Here is a 25119-nt window from a genome sequence, read left to right as displayed (position 1 = left end):
CTAGAGGAGAGATATCCTAGACAACGACTAACGTTAGAATTAGTGGTCGACCGATATATCGCCAAGGCCGATATATCGGCCGATATTTGGCACTTTTAAAATATCGGCATCGGCCGATACGTTTTTCTGATTGGCCGATGTGTTGGAAGCGGGACTTTTATTTTGACGGGCGGCGCTGAGAACACCAGTGCCTGAAAAGAGAACAGCAGCGCCTGATCACACAGCTGATCTCACATTCTCCGTCTTCATTAGTTTACGATCTCTGTCAGTCATATCTAATACTTTGTTAGACAGAACTGGTAAACAAAGAAAGTAAATGGTATGCGAAAAAGTAAAGTGTTGCTTTTATATTATTTGTTACAGAAAAGGCAAACAATTAGGCTAAAATACTTTCTCATTTACTGTCAACATTCAGCAAATGCGCATCTACATCATTTAAACAAATCTCTGAATATCTAATAAACATTTAAAGGTATAGCGGAGGATTTTCACGAATTTTAGAAAAGAACCGCCCTCTCCACTTTTTGAAAAAATGCACATGCGCAACACTCTACCTGCTCCCAAGAGGGAACGCCTATTAAACGTGTGCACGAGAGAGCATGCACGAGCTAATCATAGCTTACATTAACTTTTACTAGCAGTGATTTTAAATGGATTTCTCCAAATAGCATGCCAAACTTTACCTGTCAAGAAACTTCGCGACTGAGGCATCAGTGGGAAGCCCAACCTGTGTTTTGAGCGCACGGCATCGTGTGAATCGTGTGCACGAGCACGTACGACGGCCTTACATAAACATATCACCAGAATGATTGACACTTAGGAGGACCAATAGTCTTGATGATCCACCCGGAAAAAGAAAATCCTCCGCTATACCTTTAATTTCACAAACCTTGCAGATTTAATGGAATCCAGCTGTGATATCTTGTGAAGTGTGCATTTGTAGCCTGCATAAACGTGTTACTGCGAGTAACGGTCGGTCCGTGCGAAGTGAGTGAATGCAAACAGAAGATCAGCTTCACAGGAGACGCGATCGAAAAACTTTAAATCCTTCATTTTAAAATATGCTGTGCTATATCCAGTTGCCCACTGTGTCATATTCATATCGTTTTCACTGTGTGCTGTATGTAATATTAGAGTTACCTTGTCTTTATTTGAAAAAATATGATTACCAGTGCGCACAATTTTACCAGATTACTGAGTGCAGTGTTACAGTGTTTACTTCCTTTTTATTCATATTCATATATTTTTAAACAATTACTTTATTTGTGAAAAATACTGTAATAGGACTGCAGATTCAAGAAGTTGCCATCTAAAGTATAAGCATGTTTATTTTAAAGATTTGTTTTCTAATTTATTTAAAAATGTATAAAATATTGATTAAAATAAATATAAAGTATATAATAAAAATATCGGCTTTATATCGGCCATTGGCCATCCTGCTCTCTAAGATATCGGCAATCAAAAAAGCAATATCGGTCAACCACTAGTTAGAATGATATTCTTTTGAATTTTGATATGGCCAACACACGGCCAAAGAGAAGACGTTCCGATGAACAAATAGCAAAGAAGAGGGAAAAGGTTTCAGGAAGCACGGAAGGGAAGGGAAGGGGGCGGGATGAGGAGGAGGGAGAGTCGAGCTAGCCTCCGTTTGTGTGACAATACTTCGAACGTCAACAAGAAGTGACGTCACCCAACATCGCTTAGAGCACCTTTAAGTAAAAAAAAAAAAGACATTAATTACACCCCAAATGTGCCTATTGCACTGTCAATTTACAGAGGGGAAAAAAAGATAATGAACCTGTAGATTAAAATATAAACTCACTAAAAAATGTGAAAAGTAATTAGATGAAATACAAATCATGACCATCAAAAAGGGAAACAAATATTCATGAGCCTAATTGTAGAACCTTCCCTCTACTTGTCAGTCACTCAGACAGTGTTTGTTTTCTCAATCTGGCTGAGAGAAAAAAATAATTATTTAAAACATATGACAAACATGCAATTAAAAAGAAGCTGTTGTCATACTCAATTTAGCAGAGACAGCAAAAACATCTTGAGCTACTTGGCTGTAATTATATTTGCTTTATAATTATCTAAATATCAGGTGGTCCTTCCTCCCCTGTACTCTGTATGGCAACTAACATTTCTTAAAGCTTTTGAAATGATTCAGTTGCTAAAAACAAAGCATTAAAACCAAATTTCACAACTAATTCATTTGCAAGATTAATATTTTGCAATCCATGTAAAAATGTAGCTAAATCCCAGGGCCTGAATATGGTGCCTTTATTCCCTCTTAACTTTTTGTTGCCATAGAGGAGTTACACCTTGGAAGCAGGGAGGTAATTGCAGTTCATACCTAACCTCAACCTCCCGATTTCTGCTGGGGACCAGCATATGGCAGCTCGGCCAACAGGTTTAGCTTCAACTCAACTGATCTCAGGAACAGTTATCAGGGAAAGAACCCCTGCCTTCCTCAGAGCTAAAGCTAAACTAGGGCTAACAAAATGGCAGAAAAACTAAATTTGATTTTTTTTTTACTTAAATATTACTAATATTCTAAGGAATGACTTCAGTTAGGGAAAAAAAACCTTTTGTCTATCTCCTGAAGCCACATGAGGCCGCAATAGGCAAAATATTAAAGCACTGTACTAAATTGTTTATAAAGCAATGAAATAGCATGACTATCTGTAAAAAAGAAAAAGTGCATAACGTTTAAACTAACGTTTATAAATTATAATTCTCTTGGCAAATTCCGATTTTTTTGTAAGTATTATCTGCCAATACCGATTTTATTTTCTAAGAACTATAATTGACAGCATATACAAACAAAAGTCAACTTCAAATGAAAAATATTCTTTTCATAAAAAAACTATTAAAAAGTCAGTAATAAAATAAGAACAAATAAATGCAAAAGAATAAAAGAGAGAAAACACAGCTTTAAGTTTTTCAGGTGGGTCTAACAGTATATTAAAGTAAGAAAGACTACAGAAATTGAAGTAATCAAATGTAAAATAACACTGGATTTATATAGATATATATATATATCTTAAATCTGACAACGCATCTCTATAATATGGTTTGTTAAAAATAACACGTAAAACAGACAGACACTGTTTGCATGTTTCTGTTAATGGATACACATTCTGGCTTCCCAATACATTACAACAGAGATGATCAAAAAATAAAAATAAAAATAAAAATAAAAATAACATGGGCAAAACAGTCACTCTTTGTACACTTAGTTCAATGCGAGTGCTGTATGCTCGAATATGACCAGTCATTTACGCCGCAAAAATACCCCTGGAGATGCCAGGGCACAGCGATTATGGAACCTTACCCTGAGCCTAAACCACAACTCCAACTCCTTCATACAAGTAAATAAAATCACAAAACATCAGTTCTCACAGGAAAGTGTGGTAAAGCGCTTCTTCTGGGTGAAAACAAAATCCTCCCCATTAAAGGCTGAAAGGAAACAGCAGGTTCAATGGTCCCTCTGTGAAGCACTTGAGAACATAAGAGTCATGTTTCAGAAATTAAATAACTTCACACAATGGAAGAAGACTCTCACAGCCACCGGGGCGTGTCTAGACTTCTGCGGTTTCATTATTCAACTCCCCACCGACGTTCTCACAGCCTTCAGCCAAACCACCATCTGCATACTCGTATTCAAATGTAACTTTGCCCCTATACAGACTAATACTAACGAATAAGTGGCAAGATAATTATGTTCTCTAAGCACATACACGCTCAATTCATTCTGTGCAGACAAATGTAAAATCACACTGAATTTTAACAGTCTGTCTTCATTCGAGTTGAGTTCTCAGCAAATAGTGGAGCAAACTTCCTGCTAATCATTCACAAGAAGAGTTACAACCTGATCAGCTGAAACCCATTGCTGGAGAAAAAAAGAAAAAGTATAATCACAAAGCAAACATAGAAATTGTATACTGTACATTGGTTGGAAAAACAGCTCTATGAAAGGTCAAACCATTCTGACAGGAGAGTGGGGACCAGTCAAACCCAAACAAAAACAGTCTGTGTGTCAAGAAGGGCAAGCAGTGGGGGATCCTCATTAGAGCTAAGGCAAACTGCAAGGATTGAGTTCAGGTGTACTAATGAGATCAACACACCCATCCACCGCCTGGCCAGCCATAGATCTGCTTCACTTCAGCCAACGGATGGTGGGCTAACCGCCTACAGTCAAGATGAAGACCAGAAGAAAGATGATTATGAGTTATTGAGGTCAATCTATATATACTTGTGAAGTATATAAATGCAGTTACAGCAAATCATATGGAAGACAATATGAAAAGGTTAAAAGATATATAACCAGGGTCCAAAACCACCATGCACTTAATGCATATAAAAAATATTTTTGGCGAATAAAAACTGTTGCTTGCCACTTGCAGGTTTTCCAGTAATGTTAAAGTCAGAAAAAAAGCATTACTGTTTTATTGAAGACAACACCAGTGCTGCTTCTAACTTTTACTAAATTGGAAAAGTCACCATCAGAAGTTTCTCCCCAAAGTGTTTTTTTTTTTTTTTCCTTTCCAGAACTTTACAATTTACAAAACGGACAAAATATGAAGAACAAAATCTCAAGGTGTCTTGATGTTTTTGGTGACAAGTGCAGTTGTGTGTCTGGATGTTCTCGTGCATTTTGACCTCCATTCAAGGGTGATGTTGCATTGCAGTGAACACAACACTTTGGGTACAATGGCAGAGCAAATTTATCCCTGAGGTTTCTTTAACCCTCTCAAACTCACAAATGACAGGGCTCATTAAAACAACCACAGTAAAAGTATAAATGCTTCAAATCAATGTCCACTGAATAAATTGAAACCTATTTAAAGCATTTTCATTTGGCAGACATTTCACTAGAAATGAAACCACCTAAAATTTTGGAATGTATTTCAAAAAAGATATTAATTATTGACAGTAATTAATCATTGACATTAAAGACATTTATAAATGTTACAAAAGCTGTCTATTTTAAATAAATCATATTCTTTTAAACTATTCTATTCTTTTAAACTACACTCACCTAAAGGATTATTAGGAACACCATACTAATACTGTGTTTGACCCCCTTTCGCCTTCAGAACTGCCTTAATGTGGCATTGATTCAACAAGGTGCTGAAAGCATTCTTTAGAAATGTTGGCCCATATTGATAGGATAGCATCTTGCAGTTGATGGAGATTTGTGGGATGCACATCCAGGGCACGAAGCTCCCATTCCACCACATCCCAAAGATGATCTATTGGGTTGAGATCTGGTGACTGTGGGGGCCATTTTAGTACAGTGAACTCATTGTCATGTTCAAGAAACCAATTTGAAATGATTCGAGCTTTGTGACAGTGCATTATCCTGCTGGAAGTAGCCATCAGAGGATGGGTACATGGTGGTCATAAAGGGATGGAAATGGTCAGAAACAATGCTCAGGTAGGCCGTGGCATTTAAACGATGCCCAATTGGCACTAAGGGGCCTAAAGTGTGCCAAGAAAACATCCCCCACACCATTACACCACCACCACCAGCCTGCACAGTGGTAACAAGGCATGATGGATCCATGTTCTCATTCTGTTTACGACAAATTCTGACTCTACCATCTGAATGTCTCAACAGAAATCTAGACTCATCAGACCAGGCAACATTTTTCCAGTCTTCAACTGTCCAATTTTGGTGAGCTCGTTCAAATTGTAGCCTCTTTTTCCTATTTGTAGTGGAGATGAGTGGTACCCGGTGGGGTCTTCTGCTGTTGTAGCCCATCCGCCTCAAGGTTGTGCGTGTTGTGGCTTCACAAATGCTTTGCTGCATACCTCGGTTGTAACGAGTGGTTATTTCAGTCAAAGTTGCTCTTCTATCAGCTTGAATCAGTCGGCCCATTCTCCTCTGACCTCTAGCATCAACAAGGCATTTTCGCCCACAGGACTGCCGCATACTGGATGTTTTTCCCTTTTCACACCATTCTTTGTAAACCCTAGAAATGGTTGTGCGTGAAAATCCCAGTAACGGAGCAGATTGTGAAATACTCAGACCGGCCCGTCTGGCACCAACAACCATGCCACGCTCAAAATTGCTTAAATCACCTTTCTTTCCCATTCTGACATTCAGTTTGGAGTTCAGGAGATTGTCTTGACCAGGACCACACCCCTAAATGCATTGAAGCAACTGCCATGTGATTGGTTGATTAGATAATTGCATTAATGAGAAACTGAACAGGTGTTTCTAATACTCCTTTAGGTGAGTGTATATTCAAAGAATCCTCAAAGAAAATGTATCATTGTTTCCACAAATATATTAAGCAGCACAACTGTTTTTAACTGTTTTATTGTTAAGAAATGTTTCATGAGCACCAAATCAGCATATTAGAATGAATTCTAAAGGATCAAGCAATGATAATAATGTTTATCACATTAAATGTAAACTGATTGTTTAGTGTTTACAATGCAATGATTATTTGTATTATTTGCTGCTTCTTGTAATAAGTACAATCAGTAAGGGAGAAAAGCCCACAGATTCATAGATTCTCATTGAAATGCTTATAATCCATCCATTCCATCCTAGTCCTACCGATAAATAAAACACCAAGATGCGTTGGCCACAGACATTGCACATTACATGAAGCCAACCAGCATGATAGATGTCACCAATTCAAGAACTGGCAGGGGACTGGGTTTTCGAGCCAAATGCAAACACAAACAAACACATCCCCCTAACAAAATTCTCAGTCAAACAGATACTGTAGAAACTTTACAAAAACTTGGTTACAATGGCAACTAGGTTAATTGGGAGTTTATTCATACAAAGCAGTACTAGGCTAAGTACTTACATGCCCTGCGTGTGCTCTCATATGGGGAAAACATAAGATAATAGCTATCACAGAGTAGAGAAACAGTGTGCGGGTATGTTTCTAGAGAATTATTATAAAAGAAAAAATGGATATATAGCTCGTGCACCCAAAGTTTGTCATGACTAATATTCTTTACGCATTAGTAATCATACTCCCCTTGGAATGAATGGCATCATTTGTATGAGCATCAAAGTTATTGAAAATTCCTCTGTTACCATTTCAAGGCTAGAGCAACAATTGGCAGAGAAAGCAGCCTTGAGAAGACTGGATTGTCATTCGAGGCAGACTCTGAATCACCTTCAGAGCAGAGAAGACCCATTCATGCAAATCAGGTTGCACAAACGGAACCACCAGGCCTTCTGACTAAAAACAAGCTGGACTCAGAAACGTCCTTATTAAAGTCATAAATTAATAAATCATTTTGAAAACGTAACAAAATATCATTAATAGACGTCCTGTGCTGCACCCCCTCTACTCAATTTTCTGGTGTTTTCTACTCCCTGACTGCACCGGTCTAATTAAAAGGACTTATTGCCATAATTAACAACATTAGCCATTTCACCTGCTTATATCATAAATAACAGTGTTTATTAGGTCACTGCAATCGGCCATCCATCATATTAGCCTTTGATGAAAGGTCATCTCTGTCAATGTCAATGATAGCTGTGTTTTTATCCTGTGACATGCCCTCATCTACAAAACATCCAAAGAAAGTTACAATTGTGTGCACAATCATTAAGCATTTATGTAAAATAAGATCCAAAATGATCAGAAGAACAATTGCCTTGATTTTCTTCAAATCAACATTTTTGTTTCTAGACAGCACAGTAATGGAGTAGGAAGGTCATTGTGAAAAAAAAACAAAGTTTACCCAAAAAAAAGATCAAGGTGATGGGTTTCAACTAGTAATAGTTGCTAGGAAACCCCCCTCTCCTTTCAGCTAGACTCAGCTAGAATGAGATGAGGAGAATAAAAAAAACATAGTAGATTGGAGTGGTTAAAACTGACATAGGTGAGATCTGAACAAACAGAACATTGAAGAAGTGTAGGAGCGCATTCAATTTTAGGACTTTTAATTATAAACAAAATACACCAGGTCTCTTATTTTGAAATGTCAATACTACGCTATTGCTAGCTGCTCATTCAAAAAGATGAGGGAGATAAAATATGCCCTCTTACCACCACCTACAACAACATTGTCATAAATCATCAACAGTAAATCGTAAGCATCGTATGGCATAAATGCGCGGCATTCATTGATTGTTAACTGATTTATCTGTAATTTACTTTTTATGGATATTGTTTTCAAAACCTGACAAATCAAACAAAACTAGTGGTGGTTGAGGAGATTCCCCTTTTCCATATGTAAAGCGCTATATAAATGTAAATAATAATTATTATTATTATTATTATTATTATTATTATTATTATTATTATTATTATTATTATTATGAAACCTTTAAAGCCAACCCCTAAAAGTTGATTATTTCATCCAGAGGATAAAAATTTAAATATTTTTTCAGCATTTTTTTTAATTATTTAGACACACATGCTCCTAAAAACATTTTAGCCACTTATCTATTCAAATCTATTAAACACATAAAAGATGTTTTAAACATTATCCATTTTATGCTCAAACTCTCTTTTCACCATCTTTGTAATCAATCACCATTTTGTACAAGCAGAGGAGAACTGTAGTACAAGGGCCAAATCACAAAAAAACAGGTACATTTCTGGATGTCAAAGAAAAGAGGGAAGGAGTAATAAGTGAATGTGACAGAGGGTCTATCAGCATGAAGGTCAAGCTGAAGCTTTAACAGAACATGCATGAATGCCAAACAGATTTCTCTATCGACACTTTGCCAGGAGAGGCTATTAAAATCAATCCAGTAGCACCTCGGCAGAGGTGAGAGACGCTAATCATGTCAATTGCAGTCCATTAGGCTCAATCACACCCACCTGGCGGTGATTGTCTTAACCTTGGACGTCAAGACCAGAGAGGCAATGTGGCAATCGGGCTCAGTGAAGTTGCCATCGACATCTGTCAGATCACTACCCTGGTCTCGACACATTGCAGGAGTGGAGTGACAGGAATACATGTTGCATGTGCACGTGATGGACTGAAGCAGATATTTAAGATGAGTGCTGATGTGCTGTAATATAAGGAGGAAAGGGATGTGGTTTGCTGAGAGACACTGTGACAAGAGCTATGTTGTCTAGCAGGAAAAAGGGGGAAAAAATAAATTAATTCAACAGATATTCTGAAGTTTCATTTCTCATGGACATTTCAAGCAGTCATAATTTCCCCTATTTGAAGAACATCCCGTGTGGCATCCAGTGTGTTTCTATGTGATTTTATTTAGCTTCTGAAAAACTTCAAAGCCAATTGCATCACCCTGGTTAAAGTCCAAATATGATTTTTCCTTGCAGAAATAAGCAGAAAAAGTATGCTCGATAAGAGAGCATCAGTTATCATAAAAGTAAGTTAAACAATTTTTTGTCATGGTTGAATGACTATGTTCTAGTAACAAAATCAAATATCAATGTTTGAGGTAGGGTTGGATATCGGCATTCGGCAACTGCCTCACACTATGATACCCATACATGCCACAATTCAGCACATAGGGATGCATGAAACGTATGAGAGAAACGTATCTCTCATTTGTATGAGAGAGACCGTTTCATTCACCCTTGCATGGTTTGAGCCTTTATGTTGGAATTTTGGTGGGCAAAACATCTTACTAAACTTCAAGGAAGTTCACGCTCCAATTGTTATATTAACAACAGAGTGTTGGAACAAATGGACTAAACTGTGCTGTTAGCAGGAAAAATAAATAAAATAAAATGCAATAAAATAGATCTATAAACAGGGATGCACATAAGTGGTGCGCATGTGCGCCAGGGATGGAAATTAGCACCCGCCACCAGCCAAATGCGGGTGATTTTGTGTTGTGGCGGGTAAACTCGCTTCACCTACCGGCCACCGTGGCGGGTAAATAAAAATAGCATACTGTTTCACACAGACGGCGGACACTTTTAGAAAAAAAAAAAAAAAATGTGGCGTTACATCGCAGGCGTTAAGAGCTGGTTAAGAGGTCTGCAGAGAAAACATCTTTGCCTTAACTTAACATTGAAATCACTCGCGCCGGACGCACTATACGCACCGACGGGAACGCGACGGTGGAGCGTTTTTAAGATTTCCACTCTGAAGGGTGGTTTCACTTTTTTGCGTTTTTAAGCCCCCAAAACGCCGTCGCCGTCTAAACGAAAGGCACATCTGATAAAATATTTTTACGTTTTCACCCGCGAGCGTTCTCGTGTAAACAGGGCCTAATAGTTTCATTGTTGGGACTAAAAACGTAAAACTGGAAGCCACAAAATACCACGAATCATCCAAATGCCACATCCAGGTAATAAAGAGAAATATATATATATATATATATAAGAGAGAAAGAGTGTATAAGAGAGAAATAGAAAATGTCAGTATTTCATGAGACTTGAGATTAAATAAACTGCTTAAAGGGATATACTCCACTTTAAAATGAAAATTCTGTCATCATATATTCACCCTCATGTTGTTTCAAACCTGTATGAATTTCTTTCTTCTGCTGAACAGAAAGGAAGATATTTAGAAGAATGTCAGTAACCAGACAGTTTCTGGTCTCATTGACTTCCATGGTATATTTCTTCTAAATATCTTCCTTTCTGTTTAGCAGAAGAAAGAAATTCATACAGGTTTGAAACAACATGAGGGTGAGTATATGATGACAGAATTTTCATTTTTAAGTGGTATTAATTTTCACATGCAGTTACACATTGTCGGTTAAAAATAAGAAAGTGGCTGGTAAAAACATTGAGTGGCTGGTAGATTTTGAAATCCACCAGCCACAGTGGCCGGTGGACAAAAAAGTTAATTTCCATCCCTGATGTGCGCATGCGCTACCCAATTAAACAATGCGTACCAGATGAATTGCCGCAACCCTCATTTGCGTACCTAAGATTTGGGGATAGATAGGTGCGCAATCTGTGGTGTTGGATAGGCCTCAGAACTAGAGATGCGCGGATGGGCTATTTCATCCGCAACCGCATCGCAAAACTCATCATCCGTCCGCCATCCATCCGCACCAACGTTTTTGACCAATTTTCAAAACCGCACCCGCCCGCCATCCGCTGATTGGGCATCAATGCAAGGCGCTGCTGATGACAGCCGCGAGACTAGAAAACTCTCTTACCTCAGAATATCAGCAGTGAACTCCGTCTCCGATCGGCGCACATGGACAAAAATAAATAAATTATTTAAATAAATAAATAGCCTAAATTAAACGAACTTCGGCAAACCTGACCGTACAATATTTTCATTGTAGCCTAATAGAAAACGCATTTTGGCACATCATTTAGGATTTTTCGTTGGTGCGCCATCAGCTAGCCTATGCCTACAAAAGACAGATGAAATTTAATATTAATAATTGATCCATGTCGGTATACACAGCCTAATATTTTACACTTAGGCTATAATTAAAAAATAGCCTAAACAATCAAGATAGCCTATTTACTTTTTTTATTTATTAAAACCAGGAAATTGGTTAATGAAACATGGATTAAAATTAAGATACAATTAATACAAAACGAAATTCGCTTTAAAGAAAGGCTTTGTGCTTTCTGTTTGAGGTCTCTGTGAAAGTTTGAAAGTCTTTTAGTGCCGCGGCGCTTTCAGAGTGGTTGCGTCCGTAATGGAGAACTGTCACTCACGTAAGATTGTTTTTTCCTCATAAAAATGACAAAATACTTTAAAAAAAAAAGACAAACCATCAATTTAAAAAATTGCCTTTGTTTTTAATTCTCCTTTTTTGAGTTTGTCACGTAAAGTTACCTCCTTCGCCGGCGTTGCCATCTCTGATAATAACAAGCAGCAGTCTGCATAGACTCGACTAGGCCATATTAGCCTACTGCCTGATAAAAATTTGACTATTTTAAAGTGTGCTCTTTTTTTATTTATTTTTTTTATTTGGATGTAGGTATAGTCAGATAACAATATTTAACAATATATTATGCATCCCTCTAATTTGTTCCTCCCGTGAGGTGGGTTAAGGAAAAAATGCATTTGAAAATGTGAGGACCAAGCAACAACCCCAGGTTCTCCCCTGAGAACAAGACCAAAAATGTTATGTGCACCCCTGTCTATAAAGAATAAAATACATCATAAGAAGAATGGCATCTACTCTAATGTAAGTCCTTCTGTTTATTTCGAGGTTTACTGTAATCCGGGCCATATCTAGATCAGATGGTGGACCTGCGCCTAGACACGACCACAACGCATCACTGAAGTGACAGTAAAGATTGTGTCAACTAGACTCTCCCCTGTGAAGGCCTCATTGACACGACATCCATCGGCATTAATCCTCAATAAACCCGTCTCAGTCCAGGCGTGATGACTCCAAACAGATGGAACTGAGTAATATTCTGAATGTTCCAATCCAATCTGACTTCTGACCTCTAATGCTGCCTGAATCTAAGGCTGCACGATGTATCGTTTTAGCATCGATATCGCGATGTGCGCATCCACGATAGTCACATCGCAGGATGTGCGATGTCATGAATAAGTATCGTAGTTGATCCGTGATTCATGATCCATACGGGCCAGCTGCCCCCGGCCCGTAACGCTTGTGATTCCCGGATTAATTGCAAAGTTTAACCATCATAGAGTGAAAGTTTATTATTTGCATGTGTTTTTAAGTCCTGTCAGTTTAAACATCAAGCGCAAGAAGTGTGCGCACACAGAGCCGGGCAGACACAAAGTTCAGTGCTCTTTCTCTTCTGAGCTTGAATGGACACAAGAATTTAAAATTAAGTCAGAATGCCGGTCTCTGTGAATATCTTCATAAACACAGTCGGTTATGCAGGGGTTTTCCTGTATTGAATTTTTTTTGGCAGCCAGCCAAAGCAAATTTTTGTCCCGCCAAAGCCTTATTTGATCGGTGAGTGATGTAGAATAGAATGACTGCTGCACTTGACAGGGCACATATAAGAACGAGCAGAGAGAGAGAGAGCCCCGGCCGCACGCGTGCACTCTCACCGTCTTCAAACAACATGAGCGCTGTCTTGCTCTCTCTCCCTTGCGCATATTAGTAAAATCAATTGACGCAATGGTAAAAGGTCGGAAGACCGAAGTTTCACGTGGAGCATTTAGAGATATTTTCTCCTGAATTAAAAAATTCATTGCCTTATCTTCTCTAAAAAGCGTTCCGCACATTCAGCTAACATAAACCACAATTTCAATAAACGAAAAAACCTATACAGTGATGAAATGTTTTCTGTGTTGACACAAATCTTGCGATGTCCTAAACCGCCGGGATAATCACACAACGCGTGCCGTAGGTTACACGTCCACTAATGACTAGTGTTGTCACGGTACCAAAATTTCAGTATTCGGTACCAATACCAGTGAAAATCCACGGTTCTCGGTACCAATTTCGGTACCAAAGGGCTAGAAATCAATAAATTCTTTGCTGATACTTCCTCGTCATCATGGAGAGCGCAGTTCGCACCGTTTCAAAAATAGTCGATTTCCGAATGCGAATGAACTTATTCTGAATTTTAGTATTGTTTTAATATGAGGATCCTTTTTCAAATACAAGGTCATATTGATTTTCACTAACGACAAAACAACAAATTATCCGTGAATGTATATGGAACTAATCTTTAAAAGCTTTCCATCTTTACTCTCCTCATGTAACGTTGCATTTGGAGATCGACAAGTTTCTCCTTTCCACAAACGCTTGCTCTCCCGTGGCATCTGTCGTTGCTATGCAACCATGAACATAGGCGTGCCAGGAAAAACGAGCGCGCCGCGTCGCTTCTGCACGCGCACAAAACGCGCTATGTGAACGACCACTTATGGCAACGTGACAGCCTAATTCCAAAATATTTCCATATGTGTCTCTTTCCTCCTTTCTTATCAACAAGTGGATTTACAGCCACCACATCAGCAGCACCGCCGGTCGCCATGTCTCAGCGCTTTAATAAAGAGGAAGCGCAACTGCACGCGCTCAGTGCATGCGTGCATGCATGCGCATCAAGGAACCGGGTTTGAACGGGTCCTCGGTACCACCGGTACTTAAGAAAACTTGGTACCGTGACGTTTACATTTTTTTAGTACCGACTTGGTACCGAAGTACCAGGTCTTTTGACAACACTACTAATGACACGTCCGATTCGCGAACTAATGACTCCTTTTGAACCGATTTCAGTATTCTGGATTATTACGTGAGGAAGTTTTTTGTCCAATAATTAGAATCTCTGTTTTTTCAGAATTAAGTAGTAGGAAATTACTAGTCATCCAATTTTTTATATCACCTATGCATTCCGTTAATTTTGTGAATTGGTAAGTTTCGTCTGGGCGTGAAGAAATATAGAGCTGAGTATCATCAGCATAACAGTGAAAACTAATTCCATGCTTCCTAATGATATCTCCCAAGGGTAGCATGTACAGAGTGAAAAGCAACGGTCCTAGTACTGTGGTACGCCATACTGAACTTGTGATCTATGAGAAAATATCGCAATGTCATTTTTTCCCAATATCGTGCAGCCCTACCTGAATCATAATCATACACTGTTCGTTTGTTGGCCAGAGGAGGACTGGCCCCCCGACTGAGCCTGGTTTCTCCCAAGGTTTTTTTCTCCATTCTGTCACCTGATGGAGTTTTGGTTCCTTGCCACTGTTGCTTTTTTTCCGAGTTTGTCACCATCTGTATTGTAAAAAGTGCTATGTAAATAAAGGTGACTTGACTTGATCTACTACTGTAGCTACTAGCTACACAGCAGTGGTTGACTTCTGAAATTCAAGAAGATTGAAGTTTTCTCTTCTAAAGATCCTTTAAAAAGTATAACCTTTACTCTGTCAGGCACAACAGAAATATCAAATTCAGCAGAAATAAGGTGACTTAGCCAAAGCGAGTTTACGTCTGTTCTGTTTGGGTAACATATCACCTCCGCCAGGACACATCCCTCTTGCATGTGCATGTCTGCTTATCCATCTGTCTTCATTTGTATCCATCTCTGCCTCAGTCTGGGTGTAGATCTCTGGCTTTCCTCCAATCTCCAGGTTTGCGTCCGAAGGGCGATGCGGGCTGTCAGGAAGAGGAGGGGAATTGACTGGGCTGACAGCTGGTCTCCACGGATACAGCTGGGGTCGGGATAAAGAGCCAAAGGCAAGTACAGAGCTGCATAGCAATCAGCGCATCAGGGGAGTGACAGACAGGGCCAAGAGGTTAGGAAAGAGGGAGGAAGACACCATCCCCAAACCACATCACACTTTCTTCAGACCACGTCCTCAGACAGCATCAGAGACATCAGGGTGATAATCTCGCAGTCGCATGCAACAGTCATTCCGCCATGCAGTGCATTCATAACAGGAGCACTGTCGACTAGCCCAAATTGAAGGCCTCACTAAAGAACATCAGGAGCGCTAGCAGTGTCCCATCATTACCATCACCACAAATATCTCAGCAGGTTCAGGTTCAACTGCACCACTCTGGTTCTGCTTATATGGAGCACTGTTGCCATGGATACAAAAAAAAACAATCTTTCACAGTGTGTGTGTGTGTGTGTCAGAGAAAGTGGTTCATCATGCCAGTCATGAACGCTCATGCGGTAGCTGCTAGAGTCTATGCTCTCTCTCTCTCTCTGTTCAATACAGACACTCCTACTGCAGTGGCTTAGAGTGTTCTCAGACACTGAGCACTGTCACCCCTACAGAATATCACTGTCTAGATCTACAGGGGCCATTTTTGCCTTCCAATATTAATGGACTTACTTTCCTACAGGGTAAGAAAACATTTAAACTGTACTATCAATAGTCTGCTTCTTGCTTATTGTGATCAGTGGTATTCTTTCAAATAAGGGTCCTTATTTTCACACTGATGTAAATTCAATAACCTTCCCTATTTTCCTAATATTCATTTCAAAACATTGCCTTTTAGTCTACAGAGCAAAACAAGCATGGTGCTAAGTGTGCAAAGTCCACATCACCAACATTCATTACTGAAATGGCTTCAAAGAAAAGCACAAGTTTTTTTTTTTTAATGTTTGCTTAGAGATGCAAAAACTGGAAAGAACGTTTTGAATTTAGGTCAGTGTCACTGATTTAGATGGCTTCTATTGTTACAAGATTTATTTTTCTTTTGACTTTTTTGGCATTTTAAGGTCATTCCTTATTTCGCACATTTGTACCCACTACCCAGAGATTGTGCTAACAAAAAAGTTGGTTTACATAATTTCACTGTAAATAATACAGTGACAAATGTTTCCATTATTACAGGAGTCACAGGACTCAATATTGCTATAGGTCGCACTGGTGCCACCATCACGTTGCCCAACTGATAAGGGGTGCCATTTCTGTTGCAAATGAGAAATATCAAACGGCAAATTAAACGTCTATGTAACAATACTTAGTTGAAGCATTTACTTTACTTTTCATCTTCAATCACTTGAGAATAATGGCAAATATTGTCTGGACCCTGTTATTATGTTTTGGGAAAGTTTCCTGGTCAGATCTAGAGCTTGCCCAAATCCAAACTTGAAGAGGCTGGGTTTCTGTGAGTGTGTTTCTGATACTCTTTTGTCCAGGATCTGACGTGAACAACTGGCACGCAGGGGAGGTGAGATGATCATCTGACGACAACTACAGCCTAAAAACTCAGTGACCTCAGTGGGTCAGTTTGTGCCTAAACTGGGAGTTGACTAATGTCCTCCTGATAATCAATTGATATTTTTCTCTGGCTAACAGCCCATATGTGTTAATTTTCTACGTTTATCTGTGTCTTAACCAATCAGAATCCTTCAACCTGTCATGATGACGTAGCTTAGTCAAATTATTTCAGTGCAGCTGCCAGTATTTTACTGTAAATTTGCGTATACATTTTTTACCATGTAGAATTACTATCAAAATCTCCTTGTGAAAATCTTGAAATGTCTCAAAAAATGTGGTCAAAGATCATGTTTGACTCATGCTGTACCTTTTAAAGTCACAGTGTGTAAAGAACAAACTGCTAAAACACTTATCAAAAGAAAAATCATACATCCCACATTTCAGGCAGTTGGCAGAGACAACGTCCTGCTGGCCTTGACGACAGCTTACTTTCCAGTGAGCTTTTCATCGCACCAGGTAATAAGTGCAGCTACCAAGGGGAACAAGCTATCGCCACTTACTTAGCTCTGGGTGTAGTATATTTGAGACCTGAGTGACAGAAGCTGAATAAGAAAATTACCTTTCATTACAAATTACAAATACCCACACAAAATTTTAATCAAAGACAAAAGAGTAAAAAAGGATGAGTAAAATTGGATATAATTACTCTGGCCTTGATAGATGCAGCTACAGGTACTTTTCCTGGCATTGTTGTTTTCTGCATTTGAAAAGTCAGATCCTTTTTCATTTAGGTCAGTCAAAAGTTAACTGCACCATTAAGGCAGCAGAACATGTTGTGATAAAAGAAGTGCATCACTGGCAGCTTCTGTAATTGCTTCTTCCACATCATTCTATTCAGTAAGTCCAATGCTGCCATTTGGCCTTTCAATGAAGCAGGAGCAGCCTCCATTTCGACCCCTTGCCATACAACCTCATACTCTGACTTTTATCCTTGTTCTTTTCCCTATGTTACTAATTTTAGAGACACTTACTGTATGTGTGGATGTCGAAGTCATCCTGTGACATTCAGACAGGAATACCAGTAAATCTCAATCAACAAGTCTTGCAGTACCACAGCGGTACTGTCTACCCATCACTGTGGGAACATTTCACGTTAAGCTGTTCAAACTCCAATCCAAATGAAGGGAGGAAGAGAGATGTCGGTGGTCTGTCAGAACAGCATGAGAACGAAAGCTCCCTGTAAAATCCACCTAGTAGCTTTGGCTCTGGATGTATAACGGCAACTATAAAAGCTGAATTTATTTGGGGTTGTTTGGGCATATATTCCATCTTTTCACACTCAAATATCCTTGAGTGCATTCTTGAAAGTCCACAACAGAGAAATCAATCTGGTATCATAATTGCAGGTAATGAGAGCCATTTGGTTGACCCTCACCATGATATGTTCCCTTGTTGATGCAGCTTTACGGGTGTGCCGAAATATTTTTCTCTCCCACTCGCATGGTCTCTTGCTCTGTCTCCCTCCCTTACTGGAGACAGATGGGGGAGCTGAACGTTTAGCCCAGGACAATGCCCAGAATGTCACCCAACACATTTGAACACCTGCTCTGGCAACTGCACCTACTCTGCTGAATTGAGAGGTCTATGACTCAACTAATGAAACTTGCATAAGCTGCATTAAAAAAAATATTTTCAGTAACATTTGAGATTTTGAGCTTGCCATGCACTTACACATGGCACAATTACCATACAATGTCTCATTTGTCACTCTCTAGGACAGCTGAGCTGTCAATAAGACAATTTATTCTGCTTTAAGGAACATTACAGAGCAACTCTGAAGACTGTGACACACACTTTATGATGTAGTTCAAGTTTAACACAAAAGAGACAAATAAGAACATTACTGAAGATGCAGGTCTCTATTCTACTTAGCAAGCAAAGTTAACTAGCCTCTTCCTAAGTTGGCCTATTCACCTTTTATATTAATAACATCTAGGGGTCTGCAAAGGCAAAGTGGTGTTTTACACCTCCATATCGTCTTCATTCCTCTATACATTCTGCCATAATGGCATGGGAAAGGTTAACCATTTGTCAGTCTTGAGAAAAGAAGAGAGATTCTAAGCCATTAATCTGACTACTTAAATTTAAAATGTAATGTTACAAAAAATTAGGTAAGAAAATAAATACTGAAACAGGAGAAACTGGGAAGTGTACACAAAAAAGCTGGATTTAAAAGTATAACCTCCACTTCTTTTCTTCCTCTCATCTTTTTTCTTTATTGGGTACATGCAGCTTATCTTAAACGCTGGCACAAAAACAAACTGGTTATGAAAACATGTTCAAATGTTCTTGGAAATGATACCTGCCTCAATTATTTTTTTGTGGTGTTATTGTGACACCTACTGGTTAATACGGATACTTGACTTTACACAGTATTTTTTCCAAACGAAAAATATAAAATGTAAAAAAAATAAGGACAGCTCTTTTCCAAACACATAATAACTGCCAAATAACTGTTGAGAAGAATGGTGATTTTGTGAGAATAAAATATAGAAATTAAAATGCACCCTGTGGACGGATTTCTTTTAAACAACTAAAAAGACTGCAATTAAGTCTTAAATTTCATTCAAGCTAGTTCTGATTGATAAACAATAATACTATTGATAAACAATACATGTTCCCTTTCCATTACAAAACCAGGCATAAATAATGGTCTCTGGATAGTGGATATACACATGTTGTTTCATTCAGTGCTACACAGGGTAAAAATGACAATAAACCCAACTCATGATGTTACATAAACTTTGGCAAAACCCCTAATTTTGAATTAAAAGTGTCCACTCCACACTATTTGAGAAGTTTTTGAGCAGTACTCAAAAAGATGCTCTCACAGTGAAGTAATAATGAACTTCTTACAAAAAAGTTAAAAAAAAAATGTTTGACTTGAAGTCCAAGCTATGCATGATAATAAAGGTTTGTGAAGTATATTCTGACTGTTGTAGTCAAATTTCCATTCTTCACATGCATGCTTGTCAATGGTCACTAAAACTTTCAGCAGATTAAATCCCACTAATTACATTAAAAGGGTCAGAAACCACAGGAGAAGGACAACAGTCTCTTCCAGGAACATAGGAGACATGGGGAGATGACAAGAGCAGATCGAGCACAGCCTGTGACCAGTCAAAGACCAACTGAGTTTCAAGACAATCCACTGCTGGAGTTAAAAGTCAGCCTGTGGACCACCTGCAGTCTGAACTGTTCATTACAAGTTCAGCTGTAAAAAAAAAAAAAAAAAAAAAAAAACACAATGGAGGAAAAACTACAGAATGGCCTCAAACAGTCATAGCATTCCACAGAGTCTGACAATAGACCTCCTTCTGATGAAAGTGCACTTACGCTTTGCACTCTCTGACTCAGCAAGAGTGTGTTGATGGAAACATCTCAGGACTGTTAAGGGCTTTTCACACTGCGCTTAACCCCAGGTTATCATCGTTCTTAACATCACTTTAACCCCTGGGAAAGGAGCATTTCACACTTGTAATTTAGAAGTGGGGTTAGCACTGCTTTTTACCCCGGGTTATGAAACCCTGCTCCGGAGGGTTATCACCGCTTTAGAAGTGTTAACCCCACATTGCGGTGCCAAACTTGTACAGTGAGAAACAATGCAGTGAACTAGACGCTTAGCAACAGACAACCAATCGCGTACATATTTGCGTGCTTTGTACAGTCACGGAAACACTGTACATTGTATATAAACAGTAAATTCAGTGTTTGAGAGGAAAAATGTCAAATGCTGACAGAAAACGCAACAATTTGAGTGAAGAAGAGACCGTATCATTTTTACCTTTAGAATCTGAAGTATCCATTCAGTATAAACTCGACAGTACAGTCGGCAATACGAGGATGTGCAATACTAGAGCTTTTATGTAAAAAGGTCACGTACTGCGTTCATCCAAATCAATCAATGGCACTGACCCCGCAAATATGCAAATAAGAACATTAACCCAGGGTTTAGGAATGTACAATGTGAAACTTCAGCTTATGAATGAATACTCAGGATTAATTGTTAACCACAGGTAAATTATGAGCAGTGTGAAAAGTGAAGCAAGATAACCCAGGATTCAGTTTACCCAGGGTTTAGAATGACCCAGGGTTAACTATTTCAAGTGTGAAAAGCCCTTTAGACAAATAGCCAACCACACATGTGTTTAGAATAAAACAAAGCCCCTATTTTCAAACAGATGAGCAGTTTATGTGGAAAGCAACTAAAATAAAGTCCCCGTGTTTTGAACATTCTTCAACAGAGAAGACCTCTTCTCCGTTGAACAGCCAAGAAAAATGTGACTGCAAGAATGTGCAAACAAGAATTACTGCATTTAGCCATAACAACTAACAATCTACAACATATTCCAACAAAGAATACAACAAATATGTTGTCTTTGTACTAAAAGTATACCAAAGTTTGAGGTAAGATTTTTCTAAAGACATTTATAATTGTATTTTAACATTGACACATTAAATTGATCAAAATTGAGAGCAAAGAAATGTAATTTCAAATAAATGCTGTTCTTTTGATATTTCTGCTCATTAAAAATACTAAGCAGTACAACCATTTTCAATATTGATAACAATAAGAGCACCAAATTAGCATATTAGAATGATTTCTGAAGGATCATGTGACACTGTATTATGCTTAAAATTCAGCTTTGACATCACAGGAATAAATTATACATTAAAATAGAAAAGTCATTATGAATTGTAATAATATTTCACAATATTACTGATTACGGTCGGTGTTTTTAAAAAAAAAAAAAAATAGTAGCCTAGATGAGCATAAGGTGATTTTTTTCACCCAAAAAAATTGAAATATCTATTATAGTAGCCTTGATATTTTACGAAGGTATTTGGGGGTTCTTGTTATTGGCATTAAAAAGTTTGAAAACCCCTGACCTAAACAAAGACTATAACACCTAAACAACATGGTGATATTTACAGAACACTGTAAATATATTTAAATATACGATATTTACAGGCACGATGTCTCACTCATCATGTTGGGTGGGCTTTCAGAAAAAATACTGTTCCTACATCAGCAGCACTAAACCAAGACTGGATTATTCTGTCTTATCCCTGAGCTAATTTTATCCTTTGATTTAGCACTGGCAGTCAACAACTAAGTTAATGGCATTGAACAAGAGGTTCAATGTGTGTGGGTGTGTTTTTATCCATTTGTCTCTCTACTGTCTGTTAAAATACAACAACAACAAAAAATGTAGCGGTTGCTTAAATCCATCTATAAACACAGTCATCATGCAGTCAATCTGAAGAAGTATCATTCAATTTGCATAAAATAAGACATATTTGATTGCTGAAGAAACAAAGTGCAATGACAGAACAGATACAGACTAACTTGACTTCATATAGTGCACATCAAACCTGTGTGTGTGTGTGTGTGTGGATATTCTGTTTTTATTATGTTCAGTTACCTACATACTTGAATCTATTTAACGTGTTTTGTTATGGTCTGAACTGGTGGTTTCTTTTTAAGAAACATTACCACCATCAGGCCTTGACGGAAAGATGATGTTCATTTAAAAAAAAAAAAAAAAGCGCTGTCTCTACATTTTGTACATTTATAAACGAAGTAGCAGTACTATTAAAACTTAATTCTGATGTCCTCTTTCCATATTTCACCGCATTTGAAGATGTTGTTTGGGATTATTAGGCCTAGATATGTTTCCTCATTTAATACATGCGTGATACATGTTTTTTTCTTTGCAGAAAATCATATTGAGCTCATTCATTCAATGTTAAATTTGTCAATATTCATGATAATTATTTGACTCTTTGACTCTTAATTATTTGAATTATTATTATTATTATTTTTACCTAACAGTGTTGGCCAATGTATAGTGACAGGCAACATACACATTGTGAGAAAATTAAAGCAGGACATTGCACCAAAATACAGATTCATTTAAAGTAACGTTAATTCCTTGACACAACATGTTTTGTAGGCTGTTTTGTCCCACTAACGTTAAGTTACTCAAGAACAAGTGATTTCATTCAGCAGCAGTGTATGGACAGGGTGGGGACATATGATGATTTACTAGAATAATAACCAGATATGAGCACAGAAACACGTTTAATGATAGTGGTAGTTTTAAAAGGTGTAACTTACGAATTTAGGCTTCTTCTCTCCGTCATCCCCACTTGAATTGCCCTGGGATGACACTACGACTCCAAATCCTTTCTTTCGATGTATTTTATTCTCCCTCCCTTGATTCGAACTTTCAAATCGTGGACGGCGGTAGTTATCCATATCTAGGTGAGGATATAAAAACTATTTCTACAAAGTTCCCGGATTTAATGCCAAACTAAGTGCTCATGATATTCCCAAGGTTGACCGTTGAAAGAGACAAGCGCGAGCTCGGATTACCTTGAAGTTCGCGAGCGAACAGGCACGAGACGCGTTGACAGTAGTTGTTTTCTAATAAGGCGGCTAACGACGGTAATCCAATTGCCAGTTCTTTACATCTCACTAACACCCCGTTTCACAGCCATAGGTTTTCGTAAGAGTTTAAAATACACTCCGATGCGACAAATAGCCAATTTTTTTACAATGTGTATAGGTTGTCCAAGTTAGTAAAAAACTAGAGCTCGTTTGAAATACATAGAAGGAGTATCTCGATTCCTGAATGTCCAGCAATCTGAAACTCCCGCCTCAGAATCAGCCAATGAAATGCGTTGGATTGAGCAACACGTGATGTTCAAGTAAAGAATCTTCCGTAGGAAAGAGCATTCACGCTGATGTAAGCTTCCGCATTGGTCACACTCAACATCCGGGCTTCACACAGGCATATTTTCTTACTTTTTACTCTAACCAGAACTTTTTATTTGATTTATAACATAAATGTTGTTTCCGATGTGAAATGATTATGTTTTACTGTACTAGAGACAAAACAAATTATTAAAATATAATTTGAAAAATATTTACTTATTGTTAAATTTACTGACCAGTAGGCCAGCTAATGTTTTAACCAAAACCATTTTACCCAATAATTTTAATTTCTATATTCTATACTTTTAGATAATATTTATACTATGTATTATAATAATTATGTATTAGAATATTAGGATTAAACATGTATTTGTTTAGTTTTTTTTTTACTCAGTTTTACAGAAAATTGGATATAGATTGGATCCAATATTATATTGGATAAATATTTAAAATAAATATATATTTTAAATTACAAAATTGTAAGAGGATTCAGACTTGATTTGAATTTCTAACTGTTAAAATACATTTGGTTTAAAAAAAATCAACCAAAATGTAAAAAAATCCAAGATCATTTCAAATTCTGTCATCATTTGTTTTCCCAAAGTAATTTCTTTCCTCTGCTGAACGCAAAAGAAGATGTTTTGAAGACAGTCGGTAACTAAACAGTTGATGGGCCCCATTGACTTCTGCAGTATTTTTTTTTTTTTTTTTTTTTTTTTTTTTGAAATGGAAGTCAGTGGGGCTTCAATTTTGGGTGAACTATCCCTTTAAGTGATTCATTTACACCAAAAGATAACATTTATGCCTTCATCTCCGAAAACATTACTTTTGTCTTACGCTTTATAATGAACTCAAACAAGCTCAGTGCTGATTTGTTTTCCATAAAGGATTGTGGGTGATTGAAGGACAGGAAGGATGCACTTGATGTATCCTTCAAAATGAGCTAAATAAAGAATGCAAAATGAAGGCTGGCTTCCAAGGATCCTTCAAAGTGAGACGTCCTTCGGCGTTGCTTGATGACATGGCAGACGAGATATGCAGCCTTACTAGGACACAGCCTTCCATGAGAAGCACCCAATGAAGTTCCAGTAGGTGTCAATGAAGAGTGGACTGTCTAGCTTTTAGCTATAAAGCAACTTTCACTGCATTCTTGAAATGCAATTGGCAGGATCTGCTGAAGAGGGAAGAAAAAATGCTGTTCTGTAACCAACCCCACCTTTTAAAAAATTCGAATTCCCCGTATATTAACAAGGACACTTTCCAGCCCAGTTTCTAGATTACACCAACAGTTCTCAACATTTTTGACTCCAAAATCCCCCACTGCCTAAGACAATATTCAAAGGCCCCCAAGATATTTATGATAGTTTTTTTCCACCAAAGAAACTAAAACTAGGAGTGGCAATATATTTAAATAATTAAATAAGTACATGTAAATTATTTAATCAAATTCCATAATTCTGAAAGGTCTTCACTTTTTTCTTTTTTTTTCACATCACTTTTCTAGGCATTCAGGATTATATTTATTAGTTTGTTGTACTTATTTTTTTACTGACAAATAGCAATTTATAACCAATCAAATATTTTAGAGCTTGACAGAAAAACATACTAGAAAAAAAATAAAATAATAATATATATCATTTATTTATTTTCTTTTTTTCTAGTATATTTTTCTGTCAAGCTCTAAAATATTTTATTGGGTATAAATTTCTATAAATTGCCTACTATACTACACTTTTAAAATTTCCTTATACATTCAGTTTTTCCAAGACTGTGGGAATCCTGGTTCTTGAATGAAATTAAGTTGTTGAGGAAATGAATTAAAAGTCATCTTGAGGTCC

At 37.7% G+C, this 25119-nt stretch overlaps 1 protein-coding gene across 2 annotated transcripts in view; it reads right to left on the bottom strand.

The window, feature by feature from the left end:
• The window catches only part of diaph3 (diaphanous-related formin 3), a 323176-nt gene extending 299961 nt beyond the window's left edge, over positions 1–23215 (bottom strand). For both annotated transcript variants that reach the window (XM_079856725.1, XM_079856726.1), the window contains exon 1: positions 22682–23215. In XM_079856725.1, coding sequence (XP_079712851.1) covers positions 22682–22822 — 141 coding nt within the window. In that variant the 5' untranslated portion in view covers positions 22823–23215. The remainder of the gene's footprint in view (positions 1–22681) is intronic.
• Between the last annotated feature and the right edge of the window lie 1904 nt (positions 23216–25119).

The sequence above is a fragment of the Squalius cephalus genome (assembly GCF_949319135.1).
Source record: "Squalius cephalus genome assembly, chromosome: 22".
NCBI lineage: Eukaryota > Metazoa > Chordata > Actinopteri > Cypriniformes > Leuciscidae > Squalius > Squalius cephalus.
The sequence above is the reverse complement of the archived record's forward strand: the minus strand, read 5'-3'. Positions and strand labels throughout refer to the sequence as shown.